At 40.2% G+C, this 15,505-nt stretch overlaps 1 protein-coding gene across 6 annotated transcripts in view; it reads left to right on the plus strand.

The window, feature by feature from the left end:
• Nucleotides 1–332: 332 nt before the first annotated feature.
• LOC131401483 (transmembrane 9 superfamily member 2-like) overlaps nucleotides 333–15,505 on the plus strand; it is a 74,277-nt gene continuing 59,104 nt past the window's right edge. For 3 of the 6 annotated variants that reach the window (XM_058536846.1, XM_058536847.1, XM_058536850.1), the window contains exons 1-5: nucleotides 333–688; nucleotides 8,446–8,513; nucleotides 9,582–9,675; nucleotides 13,318–13,445; nucleotides 13,648–13,777. In XM_058536846.1, the coding sequence (XP_058392829.1) occupies nucleotides 506–688; nucleotides 8,446–8,513; nucleotides 9,582–9,675; nucleotides 13,318–13,445; nucleotides 13,648–13,777 (603 nt within the window). In that variant the 5' untranslated portion in view covers nucleotides 333–505. Of the gene's footprint in view, nucleotides 689–1,179; nucleotides 1,582–8,445; nucleotides 8,514–9,581; nucleotides 9,676–13,317; nucleotides 13,446–13,647; nucleotides 13,778–15,505 lie in introns of those variants that run through there. The other 3 variants (XM_058536849.1, XM_058536848.1, XM_058536851.1) reach the window with 3 other exon arrangements.

The raw sequence follows: 15,505 nt of genomic DNA on the forward strand, positions 1-15,505 counted from the left end.
CCCTACCCCCCAACCTCGGCAGCGAGAAATGAAGATGGCGGGGACGGTGAACAGTGCTACTTTGGGACTGAGAGAGGCAAAATCAGGAGGATGGGAGACCCTGTGATGTTGAGATGTTGAGACCTCTCAGACAGCCTCCCTTGCTCCCCCCACTCCCCAGCTCCTCGAGATGGCGCTGCAGGCAGCGCGTGAGGAACCGCCTGAACCGCGGGAAAGTGCTGAGCTGGGGGTGTGGTGGGGCGGGGCGGAGGGGTGGGGGTGGAAGGCGCGGCGGGGACCAGCACGCATGCGTACCGCGCGCGCTCACAAAGCCAGCCCGGCGCCCTAGCAACCGGGTTCCAAGCCAGTGTCGCTCAATAACTGGCCTTCCCGGGAGTTCTAGTCCCACTAGCCGGTCTCGGCTCTTCCCTGTCCACGGTTTTTCCTTATCATTTTTGGCTTTCCCCTCCACTAGTTCCCATCTAACCCATGGTGTGTGTCCCCGAGCGCTGAGCCCGCTCCTAAAATGAGTACTCGTGGTTTCCGCGTGGGAACCAACGTGTGGCGCCTCCGGTCTGCCATCCCCAGGCTGCTGCTGGAGCTGGGGCTGCTCCTGGGGCTTCAGGCCGCCCCCTGCGCGGCTTTCTACCTTCCTGGGTTGGCTCCGGTCAACTTCTGCGAGGCAGACCGAGAGACTGCAAGCTGCAAGGTGAGGACCAGAGAGAGGGAGTGAGATGTGAGGGGAAGGCTGCGGGTAGGGGCGTAGGGCACACCGGGGCAGCCCGGGCTCGGAAGCTCTTTGACTCTGCCCGGGAATGCCTAAGCCCTCCCTGGGGGTGTGTTTCAGGGTCTCAATCTCTTGAGCCTCGCACTCGGGTGGATCCGGGTCTATCTTTTCCCCCGATCATTTTTCCCTCCCTCTCGGCTCCTCCCACTTCCTCTCTGTTTCTCCTCCTCCCTCTCAGCTCCTCCTCCTCCTCCTCCTTCACAGCTCCTCCTTTTCCTCTTTTCTCTCGGGATGGGATGTCCTTCCCATCCCTCTCGGCTCTGCCACCTCCCTTCGACTCTTCCCTCTAGGCTCCGCCCCTCCCTCTCGGCCCCACCCTCTCCCCTTATATTGGTTCCTCTCCCTCCTCCTCTGTTCCGCCAACTCCGTCTCAGCTCCTACCTCTCCTCTTGGTTCCTCCCCTTCCCCCTCCCTTCTTGACTGCTTCTTCACCGCCCTCTCAGCTCCTCCCCCTCCATCCCAATTCCCCCCTACTTCCCTCTCCCTCTGGGCTCCTTCCTCTCCCTCTCAGCGTCGTCTCACTCCTCCCTTCTTCTCCTGCCTATTGTCCCTCTTATACAATCAGTCTCCCTTTCAAGACTCACCCACTGTGGGCTTTCTTAGATACAACCCCGCCATGCTTCTGTCACCCCTCACTCCTGTAGTCGCACACTTTTACCTCCTTAATTCTTGTTAATCCGCTTCGGTCTCCCCTGGGCCCCCTCTCCGCAAACACCAAGATATTATTTACCTCTCACACTTGTGCGAATAAAATGAGACAACGTATGAAAAGCACTGACTACGGCACCTGGCACACAGTAAGCTTTCAATAAATGGTAACTATTATCATTAGTAGTTTTCTGTAGCCAGAGATTTCTGGCCCAATTCCTTTTCCGTGTGTCCCCCAACCTCCAGTAATTTCTTGACTCCCTTCTTAGGCAACCTTGGTTTTGTAACTGTAAGCTGTCTCAAAAAAAATTTTTTTTTCAAGTAATCAATTCAAAAGGTCGTAATGAATGAGACATTTTCTGACCCCTAGTTGCCTAATGTAGTGTATGGCGGAGTGTTCTGGTAGAAGGCCCCACAAAGGCGCTACAAAGTTGAGAACAGTGCTGGGTGTGATCTGACTGTAGACTTAGCCAACTGGAAAGTTCCAGGAGTTTTTAAAGGCCAGTTCTAGGTGCAGCCAGTTTGCTCTTAAAACCTGGAGCCTGCGTTTTCCTGTGAGAAGTATTGATAGTAATGTTTTGAGCCAACATCTTGCCAAAAACATGTAATGAAAGAAGCGGCACTTAAAAAATATTTTATAGGGGGCCAGCCAGTTGCCATAGCGACTACGTTTGGCGCGCTCTGCTTTGGCGGCAGGGTTCCCAGATTCGGATCCGGCGGACTTACACCACTTGTCACTCGTTGTGGCGGGAACCCACATATAAAATAGAGGAAGATTGGCACAGATGTTAGCTCAGGGACAATCTTCATCAAGCAGGGGTGGGGGGCGGAAGATTGGCAACTCATGTTAGCTCAGGGTGAATCTTCCTTAGCAAAAAAATTTTTAAAAAAGAATTTTATTTCTGCCTTTTCTCTGACTGGTGCTATGTAGTCCTGGCTCTTTATTCCTTATTTCAGCAGGCTTCCTGGCAAAGAAACATGATCTTTAACCATAACAAATATCTGGAATTTCTTTTCTGTAAGCTCTCTTCTTTTTAGGCTCTTACTCACTTCCCTAAATACAGTCTACTTTTTATTCTGAGGTTGCACCTTCTGTCCTTTGGTGAGTCGCTCCTTATTATATTTAACACTCCAAACTTCCCTAATTTGGTAGTGTCTAGCTCCTTGATTTTTAGTTTTAAATTTTTACTATTACAAAAGCAGTAACAGAGCCAGCCCTGAGGGCCTAGTGGTTAAAGTTCGGTGCTCACCACTTCGGTGGCCCGGGTTCATTTCCTGGTTGGGGAAACACACCAGCCATCTGTCAATTGCCCTGTTGTGGTGGCGGCTCACATGGAAGAACTAGAAGGACTTACAACTAAGATATACAACCATGCACTTGGACTTTGGGGAGGGAAAAAAGAGCAGTAACATGCATGGTAGATGGTTAGAAAATGCAGATAGGCAAAAATAAGAAAAGAAAAACATTTCTAACAACTAGAGAATTCCATTGTTGATACCTTAGCATGCATTCTGGATTTTTTCCTATACATATTTATACCCACGTGTATATTTTTAACAGAATTTTTTTTTAGAGCAGTTTTAAGTTCATGGTAAAATTGAGCAGAAAGTATAGAGTTCCCATGTACTGCTGCCCCCACGCATGCATAGCTCCCCCCATTATTAACATCCCTCACCAGGGTTGTACATTTGTTACAGTTGATGAACCTACACTGACACATCATTATCAACCCAAGTCCATTGTTTACATTACTGTTCACTCTTGGTGTTGTGCATCCTGAGTTTGGACAAATGCATAATGACATGTATCTATCATTATAATAACATACAGAGTAATGTCACTGCCCTAAACGTCCTCTATGTTCTCTGCCTATTCATCCCTCCCCCCCTTAACCCTTGGCAACCACTGACATATTTACTGTCTCCATAGTTTTGCCTTTTCCAGAATGTCACATAGTTGGAATCATACAGTATGTCGCCTTTTCAGGTTGGCTTCTTTCACTTAGTCATATGCATTGAAGTCTCCTCTATGTCTTTTCATGGCTTGATAGCTCATTTCTTTTTAGTGCTGAATAATATTCCATTGTCTAGATGTACCACAGTTCATTTATCTATTCACCTACTCTGAAGAACATCTTGGTTGCTTCTAAATTTTGGCAATTATGAATAAAGCTGCTATAAACGTTGCATGCAAGTTTTTGTGCAGCCATAAGTTTTCAACTCCTTATATTTCGCCTTCTGTATAGACTACATCGTGTTCACCACCAAAAGTCTAGTTTCCATTCATCACCATACAAATGTACCCCTTTACTCCTTTCACCCTTTGGCCACCCCCTTCCCCTCTGGCAACCACCAACCTGTTCTCTGTATCTATGTGTTTGTTTGTTGCTGTTGCCCACATGCATTTTTTACCAAAATAAAATCATAGTATACATGTTATTTTGTAACCTGCACTTTTCTGTTAACAACTCTCTTTCCATATCAATACATTGTTTTTTTGTGAGGAGATCAGCCCTATGCTAACATCTGCCAATCCTCCTTTTTTTTTTTTTGGCTGAGGAAGACTGGCCCTGGGCTAACACCCGTGCCCATCTTCCTCCACTTTATATGGGACGCCGCCACAGCATGGCTTGCCAAGCTGTACGTTGGTGCGCGCCAGGGATCCGAACCAGCGAACGCCCAGGCCGCCTCAGCGGAGCGCACCCACTCCACCGCTTGTGCCATGGGCCGGTCCCCGATATCAGTACATTTTTATCTCATCTATTATCCAGTTCATAGTCAGATTTCCCCAGCTATCGCCAAAATATCAAAATCAGAATCCAATCTAGGACCACAAGTTGCATCTGTTTATTATATTCTTATGGCTCTTGTAATCAAGCACAGTCCCCCCTTTTTCTTTACATAACACTGACTTAGAAGAGGCACCAGTCTGTTTTTCCTGTAGAATGTCCCTCTTCCCGGGTTTGTGTTTGCTGCTTTGTGCTGGCATTTTTTTTTGAAGAAGAAGATTGGCCCTGAGCTAACCAATCTTCCTTTTTTTCTTTTTTCTCCCCAAAGCCTCAGTACCTAGTTGTATATCCTAGTTGTAGGTCATTCTAGTTCTTCTATGTGGGACGCTGCCTCAGCATGGCTTGATGAGTGGTGAGTAGGTGAGTAGGTCCACGCCCAGGATCTGAACCAGCGAACCCTGGGCTGCCGAAGCAGAATGTGCGACCCTAACTGCTGCGCCTCTGGGCCAGCCCCTTTGTGATGGCATTTAGCTTGATTTAATGGTTAAACTTGAACTCTTTGGAAAGTCATTTGAAACATGTATCAAAGTCTACAAAAGTGTTCATTCCGCTTGATTGTAATGATCCCACTTCTTAGAATAATATGCAAGGACACAGGCAGATGAGAAGTTTTCTCAGTGTATGTCTCATCTCCATGGGTCTTTTCGTCACATAGTACCCCTCCCTGGAGGGCACCAATATTATCAGTTTCTTGTGCATCCTTCTAGGGATTTTATGAATATACAAACAAATATGTATTTATATTCTTTTTTCCTCCCTTTTTTTACATATATGGTAGCATACTGTCTCATCTTAATGTACCTTTATTCATTTAACAATATAGCTTGGAGATTGTTTTATATCATTGCATAAAGGACATCCTCATTCTTTTTTAATAGTTGCATAGCATTCTGTTATAAGGATGTGCTGTAATTGATTTACATAGTCCTTTATTTATGTATTTAGCTTATTTCCATTCTCTTGATCTTAACAAACATTGCTGCATGTGGGAATATATCTGTAGAATAAATTCCTAGGAATGGAATTTCTGGGTCAAAGAATATATGAACTTAACAATTTTGATATCGCCAAATTGCTCTCCAGGGAGGTTGTATTACTTTACACTCCCCCCAACAGTGTGGGAGAGTGCCTGTTTCTCCATAGCTTGTCAACAATGTGTTATCAAACTTTTAGATCTTTGACAATCTGATAGGTGAAAAATTGTGTGTTGTGGTTTTAATTTGCATTGCTTTTATTAGGAACCTTTTTTTTTTTGTGAGGAGGATTGGCCCTGAGCTAACACCTGTTGCCAATCTTCCTCTTTTTGCTTGAGGAAGAGTGGCCCTGAGCTGACCTCTGTGCCCATCTTCCTCTACTTTGTTTATGGGTTTCCACCACAGCATGGCTTGATGAGTGGTGTAGATCAGCGCCCAGGATCCAAACCTGCAAACCCTGGGCCACTGAAGCAGAGTGCGCCAAACTTAACCACTGCACCACCAGACCGCCCCTAGGAATCTTTTTTGTTGATAATCTTTTCATATAATTAAAAGCCAGTCAGTCGTATTTTCTTTTCTGTGAACTATCTGTATATCCTTTGCTCATTTTTCTATTAGGTCAAACATTTTAAAAATTGATTTGTGGGAACTCTTAAATCAGGAAACTAGTCCCTTGTCTGTGACATCCATTTTCCAAGGTTGTCAGTGGTTTTTTCGTTTTGCTTACTGTGGGTTTTTTTTTTTTTGCCATTGAGAAAAATTGGCTTTTATTCTAATTTATCAAATTTTTTATGGCTTCTGAGTTTTGTGCCCTATTTTGAAAGGCCTTTCCCATGCCAGCAAGATTATAACATAATTCTCCCATGGTTTCTTCTATTACTTTTATGGTTTAAATTTTAACATTTAAATAAGATTAATATTTCCTGGTTTAATATATGAGGTAAAGAGCCAACTTAACTTTTTTCCCAGATCACTGACCAGTTGTCTTAACACCATTTATTGAATAATCTATCTTTTCTCCACTTGATTTGAGAAACCATCAAAGTCCTTTAAATATAGTAAGCTCCAAATATGCATTTTAAAATATAGTTCAAATCTTATGTACTTTGTCAGTTTTGGGACTCTACGTGAGAAATATTATCCTTAATTATCTGCTATCTTCTTACAAACTTTTGCTTATTCACCTTTATAAAACTATAACTGATATATGTTGCTATTGCTCAATTTCTGACTAGATTTTACTAACTGCAGATACAATTCTCTTATTTTACATAGTTATAGTAAGGCTATTTATATTTGTTCCAAAACTTGATAATTTTCTACATCCTCTTTTATTTATTTTATTTTATTTTTATTTTTTGGGGAAGATTGGCCTTGTGCTAACATCTGTTGCCAATCTTCCTCTTTTTTCTTTTTTTCCCCCAAAGCCCCAGTACATATAGTTGTGTATCATAGTTGTAGAGTTATAGCGCTTCTATATGGGACGCCGCCTCAGCATGGCTTGATGAGCGGTGAGTAGGTCCTCGCCCAGGATCTGAACTGGTGAACCCCAGGCAGCCAAAGTGGAACATGCAAACTTAACCACTATGCCACTGGGCTGGTCCCTCTATGTCCTCCTTTAAAAAATCTAACCATAGGGTAAAGGTGATAGCAGAAGTTCAGTTTTTTAAAAAGCAGTGTATGGAATTTTGAAAAAGGATAAAGTGATTACCCAAGATCTGCTGTTTTAGTGATTTAAAAAATCCTGCCTGGGGGGCCGGCCTGGTGGTGTAGCGGTTAAGTTCGCGTGTTCCGCTTTGGCAGCCACAGTTCGCTGGTTCGGATCCTGGTCGCAGACCTACTCACCACTTATCAAGCCATGCTGAAGTGGCGTCCCATAGAGAAGAGCTACAACTCTACAACTATGATACACAACTATGTACTGGGGCTTTGGGGAGAAAAAAGAAAAAGAGGAAGATTGGCAACAGATGTTAGTGCAGGGCCAATATTCCTCAAAAAAAAAAAATCCTATCTGGTAAATTATCAAGAACACAGCTGAGATCCTGGGAAGTAAGCAAAAATGTCCTGTGAAGAGTCAGAATAGATGTTATAATGTTCATGCGCTATCTCTCAGGCTCTCACTCTCATGCTCTAAGACAGTCTTTTCAATATAGTTTTTTTTTATAATTTTATTTATTTATTTTTCCCCCAAAGCCCCAGTAGATAGTTGTATTCATAGTTGCACATCCTTCTAGTTGCTGTAATGTGGGACGCGGCCTCAGCATGGCCGGAGAAGCGGTGCGTCGGTGCATGCCCAGGATCCGAACCCGGGCCGCCAGTAGCGGAGCGTGCGCACTTAACCGCTAAGCCACGGGGCGGCCCTTCAATATAGTTTTAACAAATCTGGTTACTAATTCCACAAATTGAGGGTTTGCTCTCTAGCAGATTAGGGAGGGGAAAAAGAAGGGAGAGGAGGCATAATGACAGCTGACAGCCAAAAAGAAAGAGAAACAAAGTCTTTACAGACAAGTTTAAGTTCTTTGGTAGGGGTGAGGGGGTGTGGTGGCAGGGGTGTGGGTAGTCATCTATCACCATTTATTTTGGGGGCAAATAACTCTTCTTACCTCATTCGACACTGAAGATGTCACAGAGTCAAAGCAGGTGCAATGATTGATGTTCAAAAGGACCCTGAGTCATCAAGGAAGGTTAAATTGTGATCATCATGTTCTGTTTAAGATAGGAAAGAGTGAAATGTATTTTAGCATCTTTCTTATAAAAATGGTTAAAATAATACAAGAAAAGCACTTACGCGGTAGCTTTAATTATCTCAAGTTCTTAACCTGAGTTCCATGGATTCCAGGAACCATGAAGCCTCTTAAAACTGAACAGAGAACTTGGTGGATATGTATGCTTTTCTGGGGAGAGGGGCCATAGCTTTCATCGTATTCTCAAAAGGTTTTATAATTAAAGGTTAAGAACAACTGAGGTATCTGAAACATTTATGTATTCAGAGAACCCAGTGATGCCAGATAAATGAAATATTATGAACTTATAGCTATACTGTGTTAAAAATTTATAGCTGTACTGTGTTATAAATTTATAACACTGTACTAAGTTATAAATTTGTAACTAGACAGTTATAAATTGATGGGAGCGGTAGACCCAGTTACCTTTCGGTTACTTCGTTATGTATTTTGCAAGTGCTACCTTGTTTTACTTTGTATTGTATTTTGAAAGTGCTACCTTGTGTTACTTTGTATTATTAATGAATGTTTTTTTTCCCTTGTAGTCATCAATAGCAATATTTGTAAATAGACTGGACTCGGTGGAATCTGTCCTATCTTATGAATATAATATGTAAGTTATAAGTATTATAATTATCTGATATAATTGTGTGAAAATGTGCCTTAAGTTGTTAAAGATAGTGAATGAAAGCCCTGGATGTATCAATAAATGTGGTGGTAATTTTGTAATAAAGATAACAAGAAAAAAAATGATTAGACTAGAGAGCTTTCAATGCGAGACAAATGCTTAAAAAATTAGGAAGTTGCCATACTTGATTTTTCTTGCTAAGAAAGGCAAATGATAGATTTCCTACACTTTGAACTTTTCAGAAAATATCTTTGCAGAGTTGTAGCTTATTTCTAAAACATGGAATCAGTAGGTTTATTCTAAGGTTTTTAACAGATGAAGGTGCTTAGTTTACTAGTGAGCAGTTATTATATAATCAAGATTGAGTATGATCAATCATTTGAGAATAACAAATGTACTTTTTAGAAAAAAATGATTGTAGTTCCTTTTGATATTATTTACACTAAGCAGAAATAAAATCAGGTCTAATTTTCATTAAAATAGCAGGTGTATATGTAGGGCATTAGTATGAGTATTTAAAATATTTCACAGGCCTACCATTTATTTTTTCTTCTACTTAAGCCATTTTATATTCAAATTTACTTAAAGGTAGTTTGATTCTTTTCATCTAGTAACCATTTGATTTGTGAGTGTGTGGGAATGTGTTTTTGGGAGGATTTTGCTTTTTAAGTTTTCCTTTGATCAGAACTGATAATTACAGTTTCTAAGTGTCTCAGGTTATAATTAGTACAGTCTTTAAACTGTTGTTTGCTTATTTTTATGGAATTTGAAGTTTAACCCTGAGAATACCTTTAGTTTTTTTTTTAAGATTGTGATTACCTACATGACAAAAGTCGAGAGCAGTACTATGAGCATTTTAAATAATTAATTCATAATTATCAGAGGTTAACAATCTAAAGAGAAATATATAATGAGGTCTGTAAATCATAATTAGACACGTTCTGGGTCATATTTTTAGAAGCATCTACCATTAACAGTGGAGAGGCTAGATAAATTACAAAGACTAATTTTTTTGCTGATGTTTTTATCTTACTTGAATCTCTCCTCTTTTAGCTTTGACTTCTGTCAAGATTCTGAAAAGAAAAGCCCTTCTGAAAATCTCGGACAAGTGCTATTTGGAGAACGAATAACATCATCTCCTTATAAGGTTTTTCAGCTGATCTTATTACTAAATCTTATTTTAACATGAATCTTCTCAAAACTGATTACCTATACTTGTAGCAAAGAGTGTTTATTTTAAAAGGAGGTAGAGAAAAAGGAAAGGAGGTAGAATCTGGTGTTGCCAGAAGAATGCATTAGTATATGCTCTTTAAGCTATCTGTAGTAGTTAGTGGTTCCATATCAAGTTTTTGCCTTTCAAGTTTTATTTTGCTTTAGAAAGAAAAAAAGTTTAATTTATTTTTCTTGCATATTTTGGGTGGGGTGATATAAGCAGATGTAATTGGACTCTCAGTGTCTATTGATATTGCCTTCAATATCATAATAGATACGAGGATAGAGTAAGGATGTTTTCTTTTTTTTGTGTGTGTGTGAGGAAGATCAGCCCTGAGCTAACATCCATGCTAATCCTCCTCTTTTTGCTGAGGAAGACCGGCTCTGAGCTAACATCTATTGCTAATCCTCCTCTTTTTTTCCCCCCCAAAGCCCCAGTAGATAGTTGTATGTCATAGTTGCACATCCTTCTAGTTGCTGTATGTGGAACGCGGCCTCAGCATGGCCAGAGAAGCAGTGCGTCGGTGCGCGCCCGGGATCCGAACCCAGGCCGCCAGTAGCGGAGCGTGTGTGCTGAACTGCCAAGCCACAGGGCCGGCCCAGGATGTTTTCATAAGCAGTTATGATTATGAAGGCATTAACTTTTTATTTCTTTTTTTCCAACTTCATTGAAGTATAACTGAAGTACAATAAACTGCACATATTGAAAGTGTATAATTTGCTCAATTTTAATATATGGATACACTTGTGAAATCTTCAGGTATTAGCTTCTTTTTTTTTTTTTTTGTGAGGAAGATCAGCCCTGTGCTAACATCTGCCAATCCTCCTCTTTTTTTGCTGAGGAAGACTGGCCCTGGGCTAACATCTGTGCCCATCTTCCTCCACTTTATATGGGACGCCGCCACAGCAGAGCTTGACAAGCGGTGCGTCGGTGCACGCCCGGGATCCGAACCGGCGAACCCCGGGCCGCCACAGCAGAGCGTGTGCACTTAACCGCTTGCGCCACTGGGCCGGGCCCAGGCATTAGCTTCTTTTAAAACTTTTTATTTTAAAATAATTATAGATTCACAGAAATCTAAAAAATCAAAATGAACAGGGAGGTCTCATGTACCCTTTATCTGGGTTTGCCCAATGGTAACATCTTGCCTGACTACAGTACAACATCAAAACCAGGGAAGTGACATTGTTACAATGCACAGAGCTTATTCAGATTTCACTAGTTTTACATGCACTCATTTGTGTGTGTGTGTGTGTGAGAAAGAGAAAGATTCTTGGCAATTTTATCACCTGTGCAGATTCGTGTACCCACCACCACAATCAATACACAGCATAGTTCCATCACCAGAAGGCTCCCTCATGCTGCCCATTTATAGCCACTCTCCGCCCCCCTCCACATTCCTTACCCCTGACAAACACTAATCTCTTCTCTATTTCTATATTGTTGTTTTAATAATGTATACAAATGGAATCATACAGTATGTAACCATTCTGGGATTAGCTTTCTTCACTCAGCGTATTCCCTTGAGACACAACCAGGTTGTTGTGTGTATCCGTAGTTCATTCTATTTTTGTCCATGGCATGGATGTACCAGTTTAACTATTCACCTCATTGAAGGACATTTGGATTGTTTCCAGCTTTTGACTATTTATGTACAAAACTGTTATGAACATTTATGTGTAGGTTTTTTGTGCAGATATCTTGTCGTTTTTCTGAGATAACCACCCAAGAGTGTAATTGCTAAGTGATGTGTTAGTTGCACATTTAGTTTTGTAACAAACTGCGTAACTGTTTTTCAGAGTGGCTGTACTATTTTACATTCGCCCCAGCAAAGTATGAGTGGTCCAGTTTCTCTGCATCCTTGTCAGCTTTTGTGTTGTCATTTTTTATTTTCGCCACGCTGATAGGTGTGTCTCACTGTGGTTTTAATTTGCATTTTCCTAGTGGCTAATGATGTTGAACATCTTTTCATGTGCTTATTTGCCATCCGTATATTCTCTTCAGCAAAATGTCCCCCTTTTGTCCATTTTCTGTTTGGATTGTTTGTTCTTTTACTGTTGAATTTTCAGAGTTCTTTATATATTCTAGACATGATTCCTTTGTTGCAACGGTAGTTTGCAAATGGTTTCTCCAAGTCTGTAGCTTGCATTTTTGTCCTCTTAACAGAGTCTTTCACAAAGCAAAGGTTTTTAATTTTTATGAGTCTAATTATCAAGTTTTCCTTTTATGACTTATGCTTTTGGTGTCATCTAATAAGACTTTGCACAGCCTTAGGTCTTGAAGATTTTCTTCTATGCTTTATTCTAAAAGTTTTGTAATTTTACTTCATATTTTTAAGTCTGTGATCCATTTTGAGTTATTTTTTTGTATAAGGTGTGAATTTTGGATTGAAATTTATTTATTTTTGCCTGTAGATGTCCGATTGCTTCAGCATCATTTGTTGAAAAGACTGTCCTTCCTCCATTGAATTGCTTTTGTACCTTCATAAAACAATCACGTGGGCATAGTTGTGGAGGTCTAGTTCTGGGTTCTGTATTGATCTGTTCCATTGGTTTGTGTGTCAGGCATTAGCTTTTCGATGATTAAAGTTGTGCACAGTACCCCTGTGGAGCACCATTGTCCCAACAGAAAAGTGTGCCTTATCAAGAAATGCTGTCCCTTGGACTGAAGAAATATGACAGTGTTGTTTCAGCAATGTTAACTCAGCTGTTGATAAGGAATTTTTTTGTTAATATTTGTATCATTGCAGGAAATGAGGTGCTAAATATGACTCTTTTTTCATAGTTTATTATTTTTTTATAATTTTATTTATTAATTTTTTCTCCCCAAAGCCCCAGTAGATAGCTGTATGTCATAGTTGCACATCCTTCTAGTTGCTGTATGTGGGACGCGGCCTCAGCATGGCCGGAGAAACGGTGTGTCAGTGTGCGCCCGGGATCCGAACCCTGGCCACCAGCAGCGGAGCGCGTGCACTTAACCGCTAAGCCACGGGGTCAGCCCTCATAGTTTATTCTTGATCATTATTTCCTGATTAATATCACCGGCACTGTACCTTGATAATTCTCCATAGCTAGACCTTATAAACGAGGTTTCTCATTAAAAATATAAAATATTTTATTATCACTTTTTGGTAACAGCTTTATTCAGAGATAATTCACATACCAAAATAATTGACCCACTTAAAGTGTCCAATTCAGTGTTTTTTAGGATATTCACAGAGTTGTCTAACAATCACTACAATCAATTTTATTATCACTTTTAAGTGAAGGGCTTTATATCAGCATAGTTTTTAGCAAGCTACAGTGGAATTTATATCTCACCTTACATATTATTGAAGAAGGCAAATTCTTCTGTTCAGTGGTGAAAACATTGTGTGTGTGTGTGTGTGTGTGTGTGTGTGTGTGTGTAGTGTAATCATTTCAGGTATGAATTGAAACTTAGAGGAGATAGTGTTGAGGGTGATGGCATACTGAAGTCTCTGAAGAAAAGTTTTATCTGTAAGATCAAGTGCTTATTTTGTGATATTTGATGTATAAAATTGAGTCAAATCTCTTAATATTTTTAATTCCTTCCTGACAGTTTTCTTTTAACAAGACAGAAACATGTATAAAAGTTTGCGTAAAATCTTATGATACAGCAAATGAAGACCAAGAGAAAAAGTTAGCTTTTTTGAAGAAAGGAATACGACTGAATTATCAACATCACTGGTAGGTTTGGCATCTGAAATAACATGACTTAATCTTTCAATTCCTTGCAGAAGTAGTTTTAATACATACTTGAAATTGTATACTATTTTTTGTGACTTGACTTTGATTAAAAATTTGAACTTAAATATATGTAACATAATGTTAGTATTGCTTGATGTGAAATGCTCGTTAAATCTTTTATTTTTAAAATATTTATATTTAGGATTATTGATAATATGCCAGTAATATGGTGTCGTGATATGGAGGATGGACAGAAGTACTGCACACCAGGATTTCCAATAGGATGTTTTATTACCGAAAGTGGCATATCAAAAGATGCTTGCATTATCAATGTAAGTGTTGAGAACTTACTATAGGAATATTAGAATGTTTCTTCACTTACAATTGCTTTCTATTAGGGTCACTTAGCAAACATTAATGGGGCATTTACCATCTTCTAGGTTTTGTGCTATGTGTTGGGGATACAAAGACAAGTAGACATGCTCCTTGTCCTCTATGATTTCATAGTCCTTAGTAGGGAAATAGATTTGTAAACAAATCAATGCAATAAAATGTTATATGATGGGAGACTAAGGGGCAAGGAAGATATAATGGAGGGAATGAAAAAGTATTTGTCAGATAAATGGGTGAGTGAGCATTTCTAGTAGGCAAATCAGTGTGAACAAGAGCTTGGGGCTGTGAGTGAGGGGCTGTGAGTAGTCGAGCATGTCTGTGGCATAAGTTTTGGGGTTTGGGGATACAGCTAGAGATGAAGCTAAAAAGGGGTGTAGGCAGAAGCCAGACACGGAGGGAGGTCCTGTATGCAATGGTAAGGAAAATAACATTGAATTCCTATTATGTGCCAGGAGCAATGCTATATTACTCTATATACAGTGACTAATTTAATCCTTAAAACAGCCCTGTTGCTAGAATCTACTACTGCCATTTTACAGATGATGAAACTCAATCTCAGAGATGGTAAGTGACTTGACTGGGGCATACAGCTAGTTAAGTGGCAGAGGTAAGACTGCAATTCAGATCTTCTTAGCTTGGGAGTCCCAATCACACTGTGTTTGAAATCTGTCTCATGGTTCTCACAATGTCTCTTACTGGGCCCTAGGGTAACAGAAGTGTTTTGGGGCTGTCATGGAGGCTAACGAAGTGGCTGAATAGGCATGGAAGAGCTCAACAGGGCAGCTCTGAATTTAATCTGTTTTATACGTGGAGAGTTGATGTGGATCAATGATGGGGACGAAAGGGAAGGGAGAGGGAAGAACATAGGATGACTGCTAGGTTTCTGGCTTGGTTGTCTAACTGATGGTACTTTTAATTGTTTCTTTCCAGAGAAAGGGCAGTGCTTCTTAAATTTCAGTCATTCATGCACCACCTTGGTGATTTTTGCCATATCTGAGGCACCTGTATTATTATTTATCTATTTTTAAAAATCCATAATATAACAAATTTATTTGGAAAGGAAACTATATTCCAGAAATTATAGGTTTAATGTACTACTTATATTTTTGTTCATCTAATTTCAAGTAAATAGATAAAAAAGTAGAGTCAAATTGTTTTTTCATCTACTGCCTAAAATCATCTCATATATCCCCAGTGATATGTATTCTTCACGATGGGAATCACTCAGATAGGGAATGTTCACAAAGGGAAACATTGAGATAGGAGAAGCACAGACAACTGCTTAATTGATAATTCTTTTAAAGTAAGGGAATAGTGGCAGAAGAGAGTAGTTAATCGACAGGAGAAATTTGATTGATATAGTCTGTGTTTGATACTATATATGAAAGTGGGTTCTTTGGGATGATTTAAAGACCACATCTTTGAAGATCAAGTCTGGGAAGAATAAACGGACCAATAGGATATAACAGCCCCAGTTGGCCAGAGTAGCAGTAATTTTTGGTAACATTTGTGGGTTGTTACCCTAAAGTTACGAAGGTTAAGTAAAACCAGCAGTTGCCTTTTGTTATCCCTTCTATATATAGAGGAACTCTTGTGAATTTTCTCATTTATTTTTACTTAAAGGATATTTATTTTGAATAGATGTTGATGTCCTCCTCCTTCCCCTT

Source organism: Diceros bicornis, chromosome X (assembly GCF_020826845.1).
Source record: "Diceros bicornis minor isolate mBicDic1 chromosome X, mDicBic1.mat.cur, whole genome shotgun sequence".
Classification (NCBI taxonomy): Eukaryota; Metazoa; Chordata; class Mammalia; order Perissodactyla; family Rhinocerotidae; genus Diceros; species Diceros bicornis.